The sequence below is a fragment of the Vulpes lagopus genome, chromosome 18 (assembly GCF_018345385.1).
Source record: "Vulpes lagopus strain Blue_001 chromosome 18, ASM1834538v1, whole genome shotgun sequence".
Taxonomy (NCBI): Eukaryota; Metazoa; Chordata; class Mammalia; order Carnivora; family Canidae; genus Vulpes; species Vulpes lagopus.
Genome location: NC_054841.1, coordinates 25,322,099 through 25,343,210, shown reverse-complemented (window position 1 = coordinate 25,343,210; position 21,112 = coordinate 25,322,099). Strand labels below are relative to the sequence as shown.

General features: G+C 49.8%; 1 protein-coding gene across 1 annotated transcript; it reads left to right on the top strand.

The window, feature by feature from the left end:
* The first annotated feature begins 232 nt into the window (after positions 1-232).
* BPIFB1 (BPI fold containing family B member 1) lies at positions 233-20,448 on the top strand. Its single transcript, XM_041733219.1, has 16 exons — positions 233-248; positions 2,567-2,726; positions 3,896-4,037; positions 4,730-4,837; positions 5,523-5,672; positions 6,415-6,496; positions 10,179-10,242; positions 12,170-12,255; positions 13,263-13,442; positions 14,263-14,316; positions 14,795-14,953; positions 15,404-15,471; positions 15,999-16,044; positions 16,912-16,975; positions 17,890-17,966; positions 20,343-20,448. The coding sequence occupies exons 2-16, from the start codon at positions 2,612-2,614 to the stop codon at positions 20,373-20,375; spliced, it is 1,428 nt and encodes a 475-aa protein (XP_041589153.1). The 5' UTR covers positions 233-248; positions 2,567-2,611; the 3' UTR covers positions 20,376-20,448.
* The last annotated feature ends 664 nt before the right edge of the window (positions 20,449-21,112 follow it).

Here is a 21,112-nt window from a genome sequence, read left to right as displayed (position 1 = left end):
CTCATGCCAGCCCAGACCCTCCTTTCTCCAAACCCCAGGAAGCTGGAGTCCCAAGGCTGTCTCCAGACAGGGATGTGGTTCACCAGAAGCCACAAATATTTACTTTGGAGACCTCAGCCCAGCCCAAAGCCTTGAACCAAATGCAAAGGGTGACTTCCCAGACTGGGGCATGCAGGATATAAGGTTAGACTTCCAGGCCCACTGTCCAGTTGAGGAGAGGAGCATCCTGAGGACTCTGGCGTGTCCAGGTAAAAGTGTAGGGAAGGGGCTGAAAGCCTAGGGCACCAGGAAGGTTCTAAGCTGGCGATACCTGTTGCAGTCAGGTCAAGAGCAAGACAAAAACTTGACCCTGAGGTAAGGTCCCTTAGTCCACTAGGACCCTCTGAGGTCAGGATCAGGGGTAGAGAGGTGCTCAGCCCCCTTGCCCAAAAGACCAAAGAACAATGATGAAGGAATTGGACTGGCTAAGTCTTTCCCTAACCTGATCTCAGTGACATAAACCTACCCTGCACACACCAATTGTTCTGTGCCCAGCCTATGCTGGGGTGATTCTGGGGACAAGGAGGAGCATCAGACTAACCTGGCCCTCAAGTTATTCCCAGTATGGGTCAGTGTGGTACTGTGCTGTGCTCAGGGAGACACCAGGGACATTGTTGTAAAGGGCAGTCAGGGAAGGCTTCCTGGAAGGGGTAGCACATCAGTTGAGAAGCCAAGCAGAAGTTGGCTGGACAAAGGAAGAGAGGAAGGCATCCCACTGTAAAGGGAACAGCCTAAGCAAAGGCCAGGAGGTGAGATATGATGCGGTGATTGTGTACATGGTGCTTGGATTTGGGGAGGAGACACTTTTCCACAGGAGAAAATGCTGCCCTACTGTCGGCTCCCTGAGGACCTCTGATCAGAGGACCGACTAGTGTGCAAAGATAGTGAAAAACAACAGGGTCAAGGTGCTTGAAAGAAAAAGATTATGGAGTGGGGGTGGGGGACTTCCCGAGCAAAAGGGTGCAGGGCATTACCTCTGTCTTCTGGCTTTGACTCCAAGGTGGTTTCTTCTGACCCCAGCATTAGCGATACTGTCATAATCATAATAACAGCTAACACTCATTGAGCTCTTGTGGCTCATTTAATCCTCCCAACAACCCTGTGATATAAGTACTATAATTATCCCTTATTTTACAGATGGGAAAACTGAGATTCAGAGAGGGTAAGGCACTTGCCCAAGATCACACAGCAAGTGGTAGAGGCAGGCCTCCAGCTCAGGTCTATCTGACCCCGAGGCCCATGATATTTCTCTTCCACTCTCAGTCCCCATGGCCCAGACCTGCTCAGTTTAGCAGGCTCAGATTCCCCATTTTTCCAGGATTCCCAGAGGCCATTCATTCATTCAGCAACCACTTACTTAGTAAACACCCACAGTGTGCCAGGCATTATGGCAGGCGCTTGGAGTGCACAATGGGGTCCAGCTAGACCAAACACCTCCTCCTGGAGCTTACAGCCCAGTCCAAGAGACAGATGTTGAATCATTACAGCAAATGGCTCAGAGAGTTCATGTTGTTCCATCCAAGAGATACATGTCATCCAGAGGCCGTGTTTGTCTTTGGCAACAAGAAGCTCACATGCTGAGCCAAGGAAGGACTCAGATCTCCAGGTCAGCATCTTCCCTCCCTCCAAGCAGGACAGCCTACAGAGGCAGAAGCTTCCCTGGCTGAAGCTTGGAGGCAGAGCCAGGGTATAAGCTGAGAGCTCAGGACCAGCTGACAGGGGCTGATGCACTGCCCCATGGTGGGGGGGGGGGGGTGGCCAAGGAGTGAGAATACCCCAAGGTCCTCTCCCAGGAGGCACCCACAGGCCTCTTCCTCTCTCTGCCTTTCTCTCCTTGGCTCCAAGCAGCCACCTATTCCCATCTAAGGCCCCTTAGTATCAAGCAAACACCTTTCCTGCCACCCTGCATCCTACCTGAATACCCATTGCCCTCTTGCCTCCAAACTTCCTGTCCTGGGCAGACAGCAGCCCCTCAGGCAACATTTCTCCGTGTGTAGTCCAGGGTCTCTGGCTGCAGGAGAGGGAAACTACAGAGAAAGGGACATGCGGGCAGAGTTCTGAAAGATGAATAAGAGTTCAGCAGGCAGATAAGGAAGAGAAAAGTACCACAGGAAGACTTAGAACACAGACACAGGACAGAACACGGTATGTTCTGGGAACTTCAAGAAGTTTGGAATGATTGGAACTTCATAGGGAAAAAAGCAGGAGGTGAAGTTGGCTACGGTTGGACTCTGGAGGGTTCTAAGTGCCAGACCCTTTGATGGAGGGCACTACTTCATCATGCCCATTTGCCAGGTGAGAGAAAACAGGCCCAGAGAGGCTAAGCTGATTGTCCAAGGCCACACAACTAGCACCCAGCAGCAGAGACAGGACACAGACCCAAATGGTCAGGCTCCAGAGCCCACACTCTTAACTACTTCGCTCAATAGCCTCCTCTAGACTTTCTGCCCCAAGTCACCAGGCATGGCAGGCTTGCCCTTCACCTCTCTTCCCAGCTAACAGGTTCCTTCAACTGTGCTCACACCAGGTTCCTTCACCTGCCACCTGCTGCTGCTCACCGATCCCCACAAAGATGGCTGGCCCATTCGCCTTCACCCTCCTCTGTGGTTTGCTGTCAACTACTTTGGCTGAAACCACCCTCAACCCCCCTGCGGTGCTTAGCCTTGGCCGAGAAGTCATCAAAGAAAGTAAGTCTCAGGGCCCCTGGCTGGCTCAGTCAGTTAAGTGTCTGACTTGATTTTGGCTCAGGCCATGATCTCAGAGTAGTGGGGCCGAGCCCCATGTTGAGCTCCACACTAAGGGTGGAACCTGCTTGAGATTCTCTCTCTCCTTCTGTCCACCCCCACCAAAAAAAGAAAAAGAAAGCAAGTCTGGGCCACCCAGGCCTTACCACCATAAGGCAAGAAGGCAGGCGGAACAGCCCTCCAAAGGAGGGAGGGAGTTCCCCATCACTGGGAGTGTGCAAGGCACAGCTGGGATCCCAGGTCTAGGGTGAGACTTAAGTGGCTGGGAGTGTCTATGATCCCAAGAGTCCATGATTCTAAGATCCTCCCTTCAATTCTATGATTCCACTGGGCCCCTTCCTTCTTTATGTCCCTCTAGACCCTTCACTGACAAGGCTTAACATCCATTACCATGGAGTAGACCAAAGGTTGGCTTTGTTGCTGAGAGGTAGTAACACACAGGGACTCTAGGACACAGTAGGGGACACACACTTGGGTCATCCTGCCAGAGAGTTAAGGAAGCTGGGGTATTTATACTCCTATCCTCATCAGTCATGGGCTGAGGACTGCTTCTGGAGCTGCTTCTGGAGCACTCAGCACTTCTGACCTGCTCTTCACACAAGCCAAATGGGCTCTGGATGCCCAGGGAAAAGTCCAGCAGGGACCAGAACTGAAGACTCCTGACTTCTCCTATCTCAGTTCAGTACCTGAGACTCTCTGGACAACAGGCCCATATGACATGGGCGCCAGAGAGTTATTAGCAAGTATGTTTTGGCAGCAAAACAGCCCGCAACAAGGCCTTGTGGGTTCCCTGCCTCTTGGGTCCAGAGAGTTTGCTGCTGGCTAGTGGGAGGGATTCTGGTCAATGCTCCCACAGAAGCTGGCAATGCTCAAAGGGGTAAATGGTCCCACCTATGTCCCCACCTGAGTGTTTATGTGAAAATGACCTATCTGGACCATCATCCTCAAAGCCACATCTCCACAGTAGATGGTCAGGATGGAGCCATCCTTCTCCCAGCCTTATGTCTGGGTCCAGGTAGCCCTGAGTGATGCCCCCTCCCAGCCTGAAGCCACTGCCAAGCCATCCATCTTGCCCCTCCTGCTGGACCCTAATCTCTGGGATCTGCCTCCAGGGCTGACACAGGAGCTGAAGGACCACAACGCCATCGACATCCTCCAGCAGCTGCCACTGCTCAGCAGCATACGGGAGAAGCCAGCCGGGGGCATCCCCATACTAGGCAATGTGGTGAACTCCATCCTGAACCACATCATCTGGTATGTGGAGCAGAACCAAGCAGGGCGCTTGCTCCTTCCGCACACCTCTGCCCAGGACACACTTTGCCTATTCAATTGACCAGTTGACAAGCATCACCTGGTATCAACTCGGTGTCTAACCAAGAAAAATGGATTAAAGTCCCTCCTTCTGAAGCTCCCAGAGGAGCTAATAATGACACAGGAGCCCTAACAGGGTGACCCCAAGGGGAAGGTTGCCTGGGGTGGGATAGTGAAGGGGGAAGATGACACTTCTCAGTGGAGGTGACAGGTGAGCCAATGAGTCCACGCTCACCAGGAGAAAAGAAGAAAATGGCATTCTGGGGAGTGGGAGCAGCCTGGGCCAAGGCCCAAAGGGGTGAGAGTCCCAGAACAGCTGGCACTCAAACCCCAAGGTAAGGACTGAGAGGTCAGTGGGGCCAGGTCACGGAGGGTCTTCCAAGTCAGCCCAAGGATCTGGGATTCATCTCTTAAGTGGCAATGAGCCATGGGAGGATTTCTCACAGTGGTGGAGGGGACAAATGGGGGCCAGACCATGCTGAGGAGGAGCCATGGACAGGGCTTAGGTCCAGCTGCTGGCTGGACACCACTGGCAGGGGCACCAGGGGACACAGGGAAGAGTCAGGGGGCCAGTTTGGGAATGATGTTCAGTTGAGCATGAGACATGAATCTAATCTCTCCCACATCCCATCCAGGTTGAAAGTCACCTCAGCCAACATCCTGCAGCTGCGGGTGGAACCCTCAGATGAAGGCCAGGGGCTGACGGTCAAGATCCCCCTGGACATGGTGGCTGGACTCAACACGTGAGTGTCTCCCCCAGTCAGATACACCAGCCCTCACAGGATCATTCACGCATTGCCCCTTTTCTCCATGCATATATCTGGTAGAGAGTCCCAAGCAGAGGGAAGAGCAAGTGCAAAGGTCCTGAGGCAAGAGTCCATTGACCTGAGACACTTGCTTTGTCCAAAGAATGACAAAGAGGAGAAAGGTGGGGGGAAGAATAGTGGCAGGTGAGATCCTTGTGAGGCCTTTTGGGCCAAGGTAAAGACTTGGCTTTTGCTGAGTGAAATGAGAGCCATGGAGGGTTCTGAGCAGAGGAGGGACATGACATGATTGAACTTTCAAAGAATCCCTCTCGTTGCTGTGTTTGGAGGCAGGGAAGCCATCCAGAAGTTTCTGTTATAATTTGGGGAGGGAGACAGTAGTGATGGCTTGGACCAGTTTGGGCACAGGAAGGTGGTGAGAAGTGCTCAGATTCTGAATATGTTTCAGAGGTAGGTAGAGGCAACCGGCAGGATGGAGTGGCCAGCAACCAAGATAGGAAAGATCATGAGAGGAGTGGATTTGGGGAAGGAGCCAGAGTTCAGTATGTGTGTTTTAGAGAGACAGAGGAGCTTGAGCTGGGAGGTGAGAGAACCAGAAGACTGAGATAGCCGGCAGGTTTGCTCCAATCTGGAGCTGAGACAGTGTGGGCACCCCTACTCCCAGGCCCCTGGTCAAGACCATCGTGGAGATGCACATGGAAACAGAGGTCCAAGCCATCATCCGAGTGAACACCAATGAGAGGGGCCACGCCCACCTCATCCTCGCTGACTGCTCCACTAGCCAGGGGAGCCTGCGCATCAGCCTGCTGCATAAGTGAGTGTGGCCGCGTCCCGCCGGGCTCCCACCATGCCTGGGAGGGAAGCCAGGTGGTATTCTCAGACGGAGAACACTGTGGCCCAGAGAAAGAAAGGGACTTACCCATCCTGATTCTTGAGCCGAAGCTCCTTTCAGGGAATCCGTGATACCAAAGAACATTCAAGACATCAAGAGCAGAAACATAGTCGGTGGGATTTCAGGCATCCTGCCAGGAAGTGGAGCAAATATTTGAAAGTGGAGAGGAGCCACATTCTTAGGGCCCCTCGAACCACTTCAGGCAGGCGTGAGGGGAGCCAAGGGTAAAAACATGCTTTGGCATCAAGCAAATGCATCACATTCATTTATTGTCTGTGTGCCACTGGCAAGTTGCATCCCTATGACTCAGCTTCGAGGCCACAGTGAGAGGATGAGATTAGGCTCCAGCCACAAGCACCCAGCACCACACATGGCACACAGCATGGGACTCCCCTCCACTTTGCCTTACTGGGAGGATGGGGAGAGAGCCAATGCCACCATCCCTGTACCCAGCATACGTTTCTATAGACAACCTCCAGCTTCTACTCCATGACAACTCTCTGCCACCATCTACACCTGGCTGGGGGGGTCTACTCCCAGCCCTGTCTGTAACAGGGTGTGTGACCTTGAGCAAGTCACCCTCCCCTGGGCTCTATCTTTCCTTATGTAAAATAGCATCATCTCTGACTCTTCCTAATCTCTCTCCCCTTCTCCTCTCCGGAAGGCTCTCCTTCCTGGTCAACTCCTTAGCCAACACGGTCATGGACCTCCTGGTGCCAGCCCTGCCCAAACTGGTGAAAATTCAGGTGAGTGGAATCAGGGCCTCTCTGGCCTTCAAAGATGGCTCCCCCTGTGGGGCTGGGGTGGAACTGCAAGTTGATGCTCAGGGACCTGTGTCTCCCTGAGTGGGAAACTTCTAGGCCTGACCATTCTTTCAGTGGATCGTGGAGCTAAAGGTAACAGAACTGCCAAAAGTCACCCAGGAGACCCTGAACAGTGACGTACTGATAAATTATTAACTGGCTCTGAGGAGGTTGAGTGGAAGGGACCCTGATTTGTAGCACTTGCTGATTTCTCTGGCATAAACACTTGCTCCAAGGCCAATTTCAAGCTTCTCGTGTGAGATCACTAAGCAGAGTTGGTAAGAAATGCCCCGCAGCACACTATTGTATGGTTCCACCACACAGATGTAATTGACATAAATAACCTCCGGAGCAATAATAGTAAAATATAACAAAATAATTAGGAGGTAATGAGTTTTGAGTTCTCATTAGCTTTGCTTTTAGTATAATTAATTTAGTTGTAAGTTTATATAATTGAATTTTTAATAAGGTTTAGGTTTAGCTCATGGCTCAGAAATTCCTGAAAATTTAACACATGGCCCTCACCAAGTGGTACAAGCTGGCGCAAGCATACCGGTGTCTCGTAACAACCCATGGTCTTCAGGGGTCCATCACCCACCAGGCCTTGCTGGGTTTATTTTTCTGAGTCAATAAACAAGTTAATCTCAATTTAGATGTCCCTTGTATGTCATGGGTGAACTAAAACTGTAACTTTGAGCACTGATTTCCACTGTAAATTCCAAGATGGGTTCACCACAGTGAGCCTCCTGGGGTTTGAAACACCTTGTCAGATAACTAATGTTTTGTTTATAATAAAACTTGTTTGAATTGAAAAGATTATATAATAGCTCAAATGACTTTGGGGGGAAAATGCCCATAATCCTTCCATCTTAACATGGCAGCCGTTTCCTCCCTTATATCTATACGCCTTCCAATCTCCACCCACATGCATTCATATTTTTATGCGGTTGTCCTCAGTGTTAATATAATTTGATATTCCCTAAGTTATACCTATGTTCTATGCCACTGTGTAAGATTCATAATTACTGTAATAGCTGCATCATATTGAATACTTTACTAAACCATTCCAGAGAGATTTCTAAGAGGAATCTGAAAAGTGAAGAATTCTGTAAAATTTGTCTTTTCTTACATGAGATATTTTTTCTTTTATGAATTCTTTTCTATTTAAAGGTGGGATTTTATTTTATTTTTTTAAGATTTTATTTATTTTTTCATGAGAGACACTGAGAGAGAGGCAGAGACACAAGCAGAGGGATAAGCAGGCTCCATGCAGGGAGCCCGATGTGGGCCTCAATCCCCGGATCCCGGGATCACAATCTGAGCCGAAGGCCGGCGCTCAACCACTGAGCCACCCAGGTGTCCCTCTTTCTTTATTTTAGAGAGAGAAAGGGAGAGAATGCGAGGGCAAGTGGGAGGGGCAGAGGGAGAGAGAGAAACTCAAGCAGCCTCTGCGCCAAGTGCAGAGCCAAATGTGGGGCTCCATCTCCCCAGCCTGAGATCACAACCTGAGCTGACACTTAACCAACTGTGCCACCCAGGTGCCCCTAAAAGTGGGAGTTTCTTAAAGTAGCATCCAGCTGGAAATTTTTTCCCAGCCTCCAGCAAAATCATATTTTAAATGGCATCATATTTTATTAGCTAAAAATGTATTTTCCACTAGAAAATATGGCAAATGCTGTTTGCCTAATATCTGTTTTTAAGGGTGAAAAATCATGTATAATGAATGATATGAGAAAGCTGGGGTTCTCTTAATCACCATTATTTTCCACCATGAGTCAGTGAGTTTGGTACAAAGGTCATATTTTACTTAAAATGAAGGGGAAAGGCGCACCATGTTTAAATCTGTCAGGAGCCCATCTAGAAAGTGCCGAAGCCCTTTTCAATGTAAATATGTGTGTCCCAACCCTAGCTGCACATCAGAACCACCCAGGAAAGCTTTTAAAAGTACTAATGGAGATTCCAGTGTAATGGGCCTGGGTGGGGCCATAGTACTCCAGAGGATTCTAGGTGCTTTCCTGGAGAATTCTAATGTGTAGTCAGGGTTGAGAGACACTGGTGGGAGTGCAAGAGAATAATTCTGAGAGATGATGTCAAGGTCACCAGCGACACCTCTCCCCCGAGGAACAGGCTGGCCCCTAACAGTGAATGCTGGGGGTCTCCAACCCCCAGTCCTCCATCCTCCCTGGGTTCTGGGTTAGCAGAGCAGTTAGAAGCAGGGAATGGGTTTTTCATAGAAAAAGATCATAGAGAACTTTCATAGAAAAAAGTTTCTCAAAGTGCACTGTCCTTTCTCAAGAGTAGTGATGGGTGGTCAACTGGAAGATTCTTCACTGGGGATATTGTATCTAAGACAAATGACAGAATCAGTGCACCACCCCAGAAAACGGGCTGCCTAGAGCAGAGAGCAAGACTCTGAGGTTTGTGGGGTTTTTTTAAGATTTATTAATTATTTATATGAGAGACAAAGAGGGAGAGCATGAGCAGGAGGGACAGAACAAGAGGGAAGAGAGAATCCCAACTAGACCCCACTGTGCATAGAGCCTGATACAGGGCTCAATCTCACAACCCTGAGATCACAACCTGAGCAGGAACCAAGAGTCAGACGCTTAACCAACTAACTGCACCACCCAGACACCCTGAGAACAAGACTCTTGAGTCCCACAAGCAAGTCAAAGGCTTAAACTCCTCCTTCAGCAAAACAGGCGAAGCCAGGATTAGGTGAGGCCAGGGTTGCTCACCCTCCACATTATTGACATTCGTGTCATATAATTCTCTGTTGTGGGAGCTGTCCCGCACACTGACGGATGTTTAGTGGCATCCCTAGCCTCTAGCCACTAGATGCCAATACCACCTCCCCCAAGTTGTGACAACTAAGAGTGTCTCCAGAAACTTCCAAATGGGGACACCTGGGTGGCTCAGTGAGTGGCTGAACATCTGCCTTTGGCTCAGGTCGTGATCCTGGGGTCTGGCATCAAGTCCCACACCAGGCCTTCTGCAGGGAGCCTGCTTCTTCCTCTGCCTGTGTCTCTGCCTCTCTCTCTGGGTCTCTCATGAATAAATAAAATCTAAAAAAAGAAAGAAACTTCCGAATGTCTCCTAGGCAACAGAATCAGCCCCTTGCTGAGAACTGCTATAAATTTTAGGGGGAAGAAAAGCTCAGGAGGCAAAGGGATATGTTGGATCTAGAAACCCACAAAAGGCACATAGGTTGTTCATGAGTCTTGCTGGCTCTGCCTTGCCAGCCCCCGTTCTAGAGTCTGACATGCAGAAGGAACTCAGTAATGACTGGTCGACTAAGGAACTGAATTAGAAAACAAATTCTCCATTTCCCTCTCATGGAAAACATGGGCTCTCGTGAACAGGACAAGGAGTCTGATGGGGAGGGCAGCTGGCCAGCCAGGTACACTCCTGGGCACAGGGTAAGGGACAAACCACTGCAAAAGATCCCAGGCCACGCTGGGGGCCGGGGTGGACTCTGAATGGCAGGAATGGCTGGCAGAGTGAACACAACACCAAGTTGTCAATCCCATGAACAAAAGCCTGGCTGGATGGGCCAAGTGTGGGTCGTTGTGGGGTTGTGTTCTGGCCCCTCGATAATGGAGCCTCTGCATTTGTGCTGTTGCAGCTGTGTCCCGTGCTCAAGGCAGCCTTTGAGGACATGCATGCAGACCTCGTGAACCTGCTGAGAGGTAGGTGCTCTGCTCTCTCCCACCTTTTTCCCTTACTGCTGAGCCAGCCACCACATACTGGCTCTGCCCAGGAGAGGCCTCCCAAGTCAAGGCTGAGCTGCAACCTGGCCCAGTAGCAAGTGCAATGAGCATCTAGGAGTCCCTCTCAAAGATGAGCAGACAGGAATGCACCACACCTGTGATTCACATGTACCTACTCTGTGCAAGTTTTTGTGTGAGTCAGATTTCCAGGTTCAAATCCCAGCTCTGCCATTGACTTGCTCTGTAACTTGGGAAAGCCACCCCACCTTCCTATCCTCATCTATAAAATGGGGTTTCCTATACCACAAGATTGTTAGGATTAAAAGTTTACAGGGAAGTTCCAGGCAGGTAGCAGATGCTCTACCTGCATGGAGCAGTGGGGTTTTGTTGTTGTTTTTTAAAGATTTTATTTATTTATTCATGAGAGATACAGAGAGAGAGGCAGAGACACAGGCAGAGGGAGAAGCAGGCTCCATGCAGGGAGCCCGATGAGGGACTCGATCCCGGGTCTCCAGGGTCATGCCCTGGGCCGAAGGCAGGCGCTAAACTGCTGAGCCACCCAGGGACCCCTGCACAGAGAATTGTATACAAATGGAGCTGAATGGATGAACGAATGAATGAGTGGATGAGACGGCAATTACTGCAGCCTATTAGAGAAGAGAAGACAAGGGAGGAGGCGAGACGCGTGCTCAGGAAGGAGGCCATTTCTCCCTCCCTGAGAGTAGCAGAGATGGGAAGACTCAGGCTTCCGTGCAGACCTCACAACTGCGCTATGCTCAGAGCTCCCAGAGTGGGAATTAGTGGGAAGAAGAAAATTCTACCATCCACTGTCTCAAGATCTGAAGCAGCTCAGCCAGAAGATGACCAGGGAGGAGGGGAAGAGGAGAATGGAAGCAGTACGCAGTGAGCACCCAAAGAGCACCTACTGGGCTGGGTCTCGCTGACTCCTCAGATAACTCCATGAAGTAGCCATCAGCATCCCACCTCATAGATAAGAAAGTGGAGGCTCAGAGAAATTAAGTCATTTGTCCAAGTTCACAGAGGAAAGTAGTCACAGGGGAAAGCTTGAACCCAGTTCTGCAAGTTCCAAGTGTGGTGTAAGTCAGATATGAGCCAACCTAAGTAGGGACCAGTCCTGTACAACCTATGAGGCAGGTATTTCTATTATATCTGCCCCGGTTTTAAGATGAGAACATTGACGTTCAGAGGTAGGAATAGAGTAGCCAAGGCTCTTGAGGCTCGAACAGAAGTCTCTCTGGCTCCTCTGCTCCTCAGGGGCAGGGCAGGACGTTTCCCCAGGGGAGCGGGTGGTCCAAGGATTCACCCTCCGCCTGTCCCTGAACTTCTGTGCAGCCCTCCCCATTCTCCACCCAACAGCCAGGGCAGCTGAGACACCACTGCCACCTGCTGGCCATGAGAGGAATCCTCAGGGGAACACAAGCGAGCCAGGGCACAGATGGGCGTGCACCAGCTACGCTGTCCTGCTAAGGGGTGCAGATCGTGGTCCACTGGAGGAGGCAGAGTTATAAACAATAGTTCACTCTGGTTCCAAACCAGGACGTTGGCATCAGACCAACTGGGTTCAAAATCTGTTCACTCTATGACCTTGAGCAACTCATTTTGCTTTTCTGAGCCTGTTTCCCCATCTGTAAGGGGGGAACCTCCTAATGTTATTGTGAAAATTGAGTGTGAACTGTAAGTGTAAAGGTTTAGCACAGTATGTGGTGCCTGACAGATGCTTGATAAAAGTCATTCTCATCATCATTATCATTGTCAGCATCGTTATTTCCGCTCCTCCCTACTGACCCCCAGGCAATAATGCAGCTTCAGCCAAAAGCAGCCCCCAAAGCACACCATCCAATGCTGCCCTCCTGTCTCACAGAACTTTCTTCTTGTCCCTGAGCAGTGCCTATTTCCTTAAGCTCTGACCGCCTGGAGTTTGACCCTCTGTCTCCTGCCATCAAGGGTAATGTCATCCAACTCAAGCTGGGGGTGAGTGTCACGGGACCTCAAAAGTAAAGTAGAGATAATCACTACTCTTCTTTAATTGCCAAGGATTAGACACCATTGGTCTGTTTCAGGGCAGAAAACACCACTCACGGCTAGGACACACAGGCTGATTTAGAAACTCAGCAGGCCGAGCACAGTCCCATGTAATCCATCCCGACGGAGGAACACCAGCAGGTGGAATCCAAAGGCTCCACACAGAACATCGGTCCCAGAGATCTGTCCTCCCACTCTGGTTTCCCCAGTCAGAGGCCAGAGTCGGCACTGGGGCTCTCAGCCTTCCTCTTAGGCAGGCCCCGGCCAAACCCCAAATATCTGATGACCTTGAAACAAGAGCCCAGGATCAGGACCCATCCCTGGAGGTCACACAGACCTGAGTTTCTCTCTGCCTCACAACTCCCTGGCTGTGTGACTTCAGGCAAATTCTATCACTTCTCTGAGCCTCTCTCCTCATCTGTAAAATGGAGACAATAATAGTCACCAAGGGGAAGGTGAAGTGAGGCTGCACAGGACCCAGCAGGCAGGAGGAACAGCAGAAACCCTCTGTGAAATTGGGGCCATGCAATCATCCTGGGGCTGGGGTCCCTGAGGGACCAGGAGAGCCTGGACAGCGTGAGGCCCAGAGCCATTTACTTGGTTACTCCAGGCAACTGCTGCAACCAAACATTTTCATCACTTTGGTTGCAGTTTTGAATTGTCCCTTCATCCAAAGGGTTTGTGAGGTCTCTGAGAGGTCAAAAACCTAAATGCCAAATAGGACATCTGGGTTTTACAGAATCAGAGGTTAACTGAAGGGTGCTGGTGGAGTCACTGTTGTCGGCGACCTGAGATCACTCACCACCTCAGGAAGGCCCTGAATTCCAGGCTGAGCTCCCTGTCAGCAAAGGCACAAAGGGAAATAGACCAAATGGTGTCATTGTCTTCTAGATTATTATTGGGTACATTTTTGGAGTTCAAGTTTCCAGCCAACCATCTGCTTTGTGTCTTCTCAGGCCAAGTTGTCAGACTTCCAGGGAAATGTGACCAAGTGGTTCAATGAGTCTGCAGTTTCCCTAACAGTCCCCTACCTGGACACCACCCCTTTCAGCCTCACCGTGAGGCAGGATGTGGTGAATGCTGTGGTAGCTTCCTTGCTCCCTCCAGATGAACTCGTGGTCCTGGTGGACTATGTGGTAAGTCTTGGCACGAGAGGACGGGGCCCCCTCCGCTACATTATGGGAATTTCCTGAATCAAAAGGGCTCAAGGACTGCCCTAAGCCTCTGAGTAGTAATCCTTTGTCAGGCTCAGTTTAAGTCCCTCCAGTAATTGAGAGCTCACTCCCTCCTCTAACAGATAGACTATAGCTCTAAAGCTAGAAATTTCCTTATAAGATCCAGCACCAGTCCTAGTCCTACTCTCTAGAACCTGATACAACTGCTTCCTCTACCAATTAACAGTCCCATTGAGCCAAAGGGCGTCTTAGATAGTGAATTTGTCCAGTCGTGCCCGCTGTCCACTGTGCGGCCCGTGGCAGACATCACTAATTGATCAGGGCCCTCCTTACTATGGAGCCTGGATGCCGACATGGCCTCGGAATCCTTGTCAACCCAGCACAGCAGATAACTATCACCAGTCAACTGGAGTGTGCTACCTCCTCCAGAGTGGACCAGTGGGGAAACTGAGGGGTTGGCCCAAAGTTAGTATGCTGAGAAAAAGGGAATGATCACCAGCAACCACATTCATGACTATAGTAAGAACTGGGTCACATCTCCATGTCCTCGGCCCAACACCCACAAACACCAACAACCCATAGTGAAAGTCCAGGCTGGTGAGGATCCCATGCCCCACAGCAGCTGACGCAGAGGCTGTTTTCCACCAGCAAGTCTTGGGGCCTGGACCATCAGATCCACCCAGCTTTCCTGGGGTTGTGGGGATCCAGGCAGTGGGACTATGGGAGGCATGCCTCCCCTGTCCCCTCCAGCTGACCTGCTCTGCCTCCCCCTCATTCTCAGCTTCCTGAGCTGGCCCGCCGGTTGAAGTCAAACATCAAGACGATCAGTGAGAAGGTTGGTCCGCCTGCCATCAGCAGTTTGATGGGTGCTTGCTGTGGTCTGTCCACTGACCTCTGGGGAGTAAAATGCGTGTGGGACTGCTCAGTTTCCTTCCAGCGCTGGTGTCTGCTGTCCTCACAGAGCGTTCAGTCTAATGGCATCAATTACACAGATGATATTTCAGTTACAAGTGTGGTAACAAAGGATAGATTCCAGGGGTTCCGAGGGCATGACTGGGGCACCTAATATAATCCAGGAAATGAGAGAGGGCTTCCCTGAAGAGAAGAGTATTCCTGCTGGAGGGAGAAGCAAAACCAAAGGCTGTGAGATGGGGATACCAACAATCCACTCCAGGACGGGGCAGAAAGATGGTGGCTGCAGCAAGAGAGGAAGTAGGGAGGCCAGGAAGGTGGCTGGGGGGCCAGGCCACAGCAGCTGCACGGGGCCCTGGTGAGCCCTTGGGAGGCCCCGTGTGAATCTGATGTCTCTCCAGGCTGCAGATCAGCTAGGACCCACACAGATGGTGAAGATCCTGACTCAGGAGACCCCAGAGCTCCTTCTGGACCAGGGCAGCCCCAAGGTGGCCCAACTGATCGTGCTGGAAGTGTTCGCCACCAATGAAGCCCACCGCCCCTTCTTTACCCTGGGCATCGTGAGTTCACTTGTCTGTGGTGTGAGCAGCAATCTGGGGCCCCTCCTGTGCCTGTTCACTGTACTGAGCACCCTCTTGCTTTGCTAATTGTTTCCACCACTCCCGTCACCCAGTTGGAGGCCCAACTCTGGTCCGTGACTTTATTAGTTAGGATCTTTGGGCAGAAACTTAATTCACATGCACAGAAGGAACTATATTAGCTCATATAATGAAAAGTCCAGATGGCCTAACCAAAAATAGCCAGTTTCAGGTGCTCCAACAATGTCATCTTCATTCTTCTTTTCCCATCTGGCAATTTTGTTTTCCTAAATACCGCCTTCATCCTCAGATAGATTATCCAAGGGCCCCCGGCTGATAATATCCTATCAGGTTGACAACATCAGCTGGAAAAGCCTTTCTGCCCCTATGTTTGACACAAGTCCTGAAAGAAACAGCCTTCTCTCATTGCAGGAAGCCAGCTCAGAAGCTCAGTTTTATACCAAAGGTGACCGACTTATGCTCAACTTAAATGAAATCAGGTAAACACATAAATCATTGTTTCACCACCTTGTGACCAATGGGTTTCTTTAAACACCCAGTGTTTCAAACCTCCATATGTATGAGCATGAAGTAAAGGTTACTCTGGGAGGTGTAGAAAGGAGACCTTACCTGGACTGTCCTGCTGTGGGAACCAAATATCAGAGAAAAGGGAGGAAAGAAAAGCGGCCTTGCAGCAGCCATGGGACAGGCTGACCCCAGCCGTGGGAACAACATGCCCAGCACCATCCCCTCATCTCATTCCGGTCAACTCCAAGACACTGGAAGTGACAGTCAAGCCCCGATGCTGACCCCCATGAGCCCAGCCCAGAAGCACAGGGCTCCAGCTGCCTTTTGCACCTCTGCCCACCTTCTCCCCACATCCCGCAGCCCTCTTGCTGCTATGCCAAAGGGAGTTCAGGGGTTGCAAACTCAAGCCTTGTGGGACAAATCAAGCCCTACCTAGTAGGTGCTCCATAAATAGTTGTTGAATGAATGAATGAATTCTCAAGGGCATCTTCTGTTGCAGCTCTGATCGGATCCACTTGATGAACTCAGGCATTGGCCTGTTCAATGTGAGTATTAATAGATCATCCCTGGGGCACAGGGGCCAGGATGGTCCATTGAAAAAAAAAAGAAACATTGACCAAGATTTGCTTGGAACCAGGTTGCCATAGGCAGCTCCATGATGGGCTGGCCAACCTCCACGTTATCTGTTACAAAGTCCTACCTCCTGGCTCTGGTGTTTACTGAGCACCTACTATATGCAAAACACAGCTGAGAACACACAATCACAGATACACAGATACACATTCACTTTTCTGCTGTAACATTTTGATCTTTCATCAAAAACCAAATCCCTTCTTTTCGCATTCTCATTTTGCTCATGTAGACGCACTTCACCTCAGTGACCTCTGGTCAGCCTCTGTTTCCCCAGCGGAGTCAGAGTGGATCAGAGATCTCAGACTGGCTAAATCCTGTCTTCTTGCAAGGTTTTGTTTTGTTTTTTGGTCCACGTGTTTTGTTTCATTATCTTTCATTTTTTATTTATTATTTTATTTATTTTTTGGCTAATTTTTAAGTGAAGAGGTTCCCACATGATAATCAGAACTTTGACTTCACTGGAGAAGTCAAAACTCAGGAAACTGGGTGAAATTCTCTCGGAACAAATTCAGCTAGAACACAGCAGTGGAGCCCCTGAGGGTGGGGGAGCATCCCCCTAATGCTCCCCAAAATCCCCCCATGCACTGGGAGTCAGCTGGACCTGTTTGCCCCCAGCCTGTCTGGTCCTGGGAACCCTCTCAGCTCTGAATGGCAGTACCCTGGGATTCCAGCATCTCCCCTGATTGCCCTGGCCATGGGGCCAGGCTGGACCCATTTTAGGAATGACTTGGGGGACTTGAGATCCTCAGCCAGGGTAACAGTGACCTTCTCTTTCACAGCCTGAAGTTTTAGAAAACATCACCACTGAGATCCTCATCTCCGTCCTACTGCCAAACGAGAACGGTGCGTCCCTTTGCTATCCATCCCCCATTCCCCAGGGCTTGGAGGGTGATGTCTGCATCTCACTTTCCATCCATCCTCAGAGCCTACTTCAAGTTCTACCTCCTCCAGGAAGCCTTCCCAGTCACCCAACTAGAAATGACCTCTTCCATCTCCAGCTTCCCAGCCCCATTTACTAGTGCCAGAACCTAGGCAGACAAAGGTGAACCAGGCAATGCCCCCACCTCGCTGGGCTGATGGCAGGAGAGAGACAGAGGTATAAACAGACACTAGAGCACACTCGAGGTGCCTCAGGTAGACCTGGGTTCGAGTCCTGATTCCCTGTCTTGTTGGCTACCTGGCTTTAACAAGCTGCCTTTCCATCCTAACTCAGTTTTGCCTTCTGTAGAATGGGAAAATAAAAGCACCCTCCTCGGGCACATAAAGGAGACGATGTTTGCAAGGGGCCCAAGGAGGTGCCTGGCACTGTCGGGTCTCAACATCTCTGTACCATCGCTGATGTTTGCATTGTTGTCTGTGTTACAGTGGAGGAAGCCAAGGGCAACGGTGGAATTACTCTAATGAAGCCCCAGATTGAGGGAGTGGGGAGAATTAGTAACCTATGCCAACCACGTCTTTCTTCATTTCTTATTTTATTAGAGTAGGAAATCTAAATGTATAGACATCTCTGTTGTGAATGACAGGAGCTCCTGATGGTTCATGAGCAGAAGTGGGAGGGGTGCCCTCTGGAGCCAACAGCAGCTGGTGCTGGAAGCATAGGGTGGGGATTGCGGCTGGGTGGATGCTGGGGCCAGAGAACGGTGAGCAGAGGCAGGAGGGACAGTCCGAACTGGGTGTGCCAGATCCCGAGTTCCCTGCCCGTGGCTGCTCAATCCCACCCCAAGCCCACCGGTCTCTGACCACATTTATTATTTCAGGCAAATTAAGATCCGGAATCCCCATATCAATTGTGAAGGCCTGGGGATTCGAGGGAGCTTCATGCTTTCTTACCAAGGTGAGTGGGGTTAAACATTCTGCCCCAGGGAGGGCACAGCCACTGGGGGAGCCCTGGGCAGGGAGGCAGGGCCTGCACTCCAACGCTGACCCTGCTGGTCACTCATGGGGGGCCCTGGACCAGCCTCTTCTTTTTTCCGGGTCTCACTTCTTCATCTGTATGTGTAAGAGTGAGACCGTCCTGGCCTGGGGTGCATTCACCTCCAGCTTTCTTCACTCTCCTTATTATTCATTCATTCACTTGTTCATTCAGTCAGTAATGCCTGGCACATGGTAAATGCTCAATAGACATTCGCTGAGCAATGACTCTCCTTGACAGCTGCTAGGGAGGGGAGCTGAAGCAGCATCACTCTCACACCCCAATATTAACATTAATAATATTTAAAAGCCCATAATTGTTTTGTGCCACTGAACAACATCTTATTCAGTCTTCACACCCATCAATATAGCAGATCCTGCCGTAATCCCCATTTTACAGATAAGGAAACTGAGACCCAAAAATGGCAAATCCATATCCAAGGACACAAGCACTGAGTGGCACCGTTGGGGTTTGTACTCCACACCTGCCCTCCTAACACGTGCTCCAGGCCCCAATTTCTGCAGGAGCCAATGACAGTGAGGTAGGCCCATCTCAGTCAGCCAGCCAGCAGGCATTTACTAAGCATCTACTGTGTACCAGGCATTGACCACAACAGTGAACAAAACCTCTGCCTTCCTGGAGTTTCTAGTCCACTCTAGGTGGGGGAGATATTGAAAGCAGAATTATTTAGAATTAAGAAAATTCACAGGCTGATTGCCTACCTTTCCATGGCCAAGGTATCCAACTCAAGGCCAGAAGCCACCTTGGACCAAACTTTTAACTTATATTAGTCCTGATTTGCCCAAAGATGTGAATTGGTATCACTGACTTCCTGAGCTATTTCCTTTCATCTCAGAATTTCATGCTGGAGAAATTCAGAGAGGAAAGGAAGTCTCAACAATGCCTCCCCATACCACGAGGTCACATTTGGTAGAAGGGTAGGAGGCTTGGTTAACTAGTTTCAGAGGCCAGTTAATGTATGACTTACTGCCCACCTCAAAATCTGTGTACACCCTTCAGCTGGCTGTGATGGAGAATAATGAGAAAAGTGCTGGGATAGTACAGAGAGAGGCTGAAAAGTCTAGACTCGGGAACCCGAGAACCAGTGCAATCCCGGCTCTGCCTCTCTCTAGCCATGACCTCAGGCAGGTCCTTTGGCCTGAGCCCAGCTTCCTCCTCCATAAAACCCAGCAGATGCATGAATACACAGGGCATACACTAATGGACTACATTACAATGGTCCAGTTACAACATAAGCAGCTTATCTAAAATATATACTACGCTCGATTCATGTTGGATGAACAACATTGTCCATACAACTGGATGGCTAGAGCTTGGTTTATTTCACATATCTCTTCTTAAGGGGCATTTAGGTACTTTCCTCAATTTTTTTTTTTTTTTTATCAACTTGCATTGCATAGCCCATCATTTGCACTTTGGGTTGGAAAGATACCACCTCATTCTTTGGATCTCTTTCCAAGTTTCCTGTTTTGCTCTATTCATTTATTTTGAGCTAGTAGCCCATTGATTTCCTTCTTATAGCTTTGTAATTTATGTTTTAAAAGCTAGCTGAAGGCATGAATAAATGGATAGATATGAGATAAAGCAAGTATGGTTCAGAAAGAGTTGATAGTAGAATCTAGGTGCTTAGTATTCAAGTGATCACTGGAGAATTCGTTCCACTTTGCTCTCTGTTTAAAAATCATCATAATAGGGGCACCTGGGTGGCTCCATGGTTGAGCATTTGCCTTTGGCTCAGGGCGTGACCCCAGGGTCCTGGGATCGAGTTCTGCATCAGGCTTCCCACAGGGATCCTGCTTCTCCCTCTGCCTATGTTTCTGCCTCTCTGTGTCTCTCATGAATAAATAAATAAAAACTTTTTTAATTATCATAATAAAAGATTGGGGGAAACTTAATAGGTTATGTTCCTTGTATCACACTTAGTTTCAAAAAATAAAAAAGGCAGAGCATCATTAAAAAGTTAGCTGGCTGGCACCCAGTGACTACAGCCAGGAATTTGCATTTTGTGAAGCTTCTTGTAGAGTTCTGGTGATCACTTGGGCTTGGGGACCACAGTCCTACACAATCCCATACTCTGCATGCAGATACTTTACCTGCACCCCAGACCCCTGCACAACATCACTGTTCCCACACAGACTTTGATCCTTCCAAGAATTGTGTGTGAGTGAGTGAGTTCAGGGTCATAATCCCCCATGGTCACCCTGTGGAGGACCACCAGCATAAACCACATCAAAGCAGGAGGTAAAACACTGAATGGACTTGTCTCCTCAACTCCAGGATGCCCTTGTGGTCACCCCAGCCTCCTCATAGAACCCCGGACTGCTCTCCTCACTCCCATGAAGACTTGGATCAAGGTGGCCATCCAGGGCAGGCTGGGTCCCAAAGGAAGTATGGACACCAGCTCTGTAAACCACTCTCTCTGCAATAAATAAAGATTTATCTGTGACTCCTACAGTCTGGAGTGTATCTTTGTCCCAACTCAGGAGTCATTTTAACTCTGGCAGGCTTGGGAAGCTGACATCCAAGCCCCATCTAGGTCATGTTGAGGCACACCTGAGCCGATCTGGGCCGTGTCCAAGCTATGTCTGGGACATATTTGGATGATATATGGACAATGTCAGGGTCATGGCTTCCTCCCTGGGCTAAGGGATAAGAAAGCCAATTGTGCTCTTCTACCTTCTGTGTCAGCCTCAGTAGTATGGTAGGACACCTGTTCTGTTGATCTAGATAGTGTGAGGACTTGAGGGCTCTCTGAACAGTGTGATTCTGGAGGCAAATGAACTAGGCTTGGAGTTTTGACATGACCCCTCAATGGTCATGTTTGACCCTGGGATGTGGCTTCCCTTCTGTGGGCCTGTTTCCTTCTCTATAAAATGGGGAGAATCAAAGTCCCTACCTTGGAAGGGGGTGGTGAGGATGAAATGAGAGAGAAGGGTTCCTGGCACAGGGTACCAGGACAATGCCATCTGTGAATGATGTCACTGTCACTGTTGTTACCTGGCTTTCAGGACGTCAGGCCTTAGCACTGACAGCCCTTCCCACTTGGA

Excerpts from the sequence above, each read along its gene's own strand:
- BPIFB1 (XM_041733219.1), top strand. The coding sequence starts at position 2,612 with ATGGCTGGCCCATTCGCCTTCACCCTCCTCTGTGGTTTGCTGTCAACT. Across the intron at positions 6,497-10,178 it reads CCAAACTGGTGAAAATTCAG|CTGTGTCCCGTGCTCAAGGC; the intron begins GTGAGTGGAATC and ends GTGCTGTTGCAG. Across the intron at positions 14,317-14,794 it reads TCAAGACGATCAGTGAGAAG|GCTGCAGATCAGCTAGGACC; the intron begins GTTGGTCCGCCT and ends ATGTCTCTCCAG.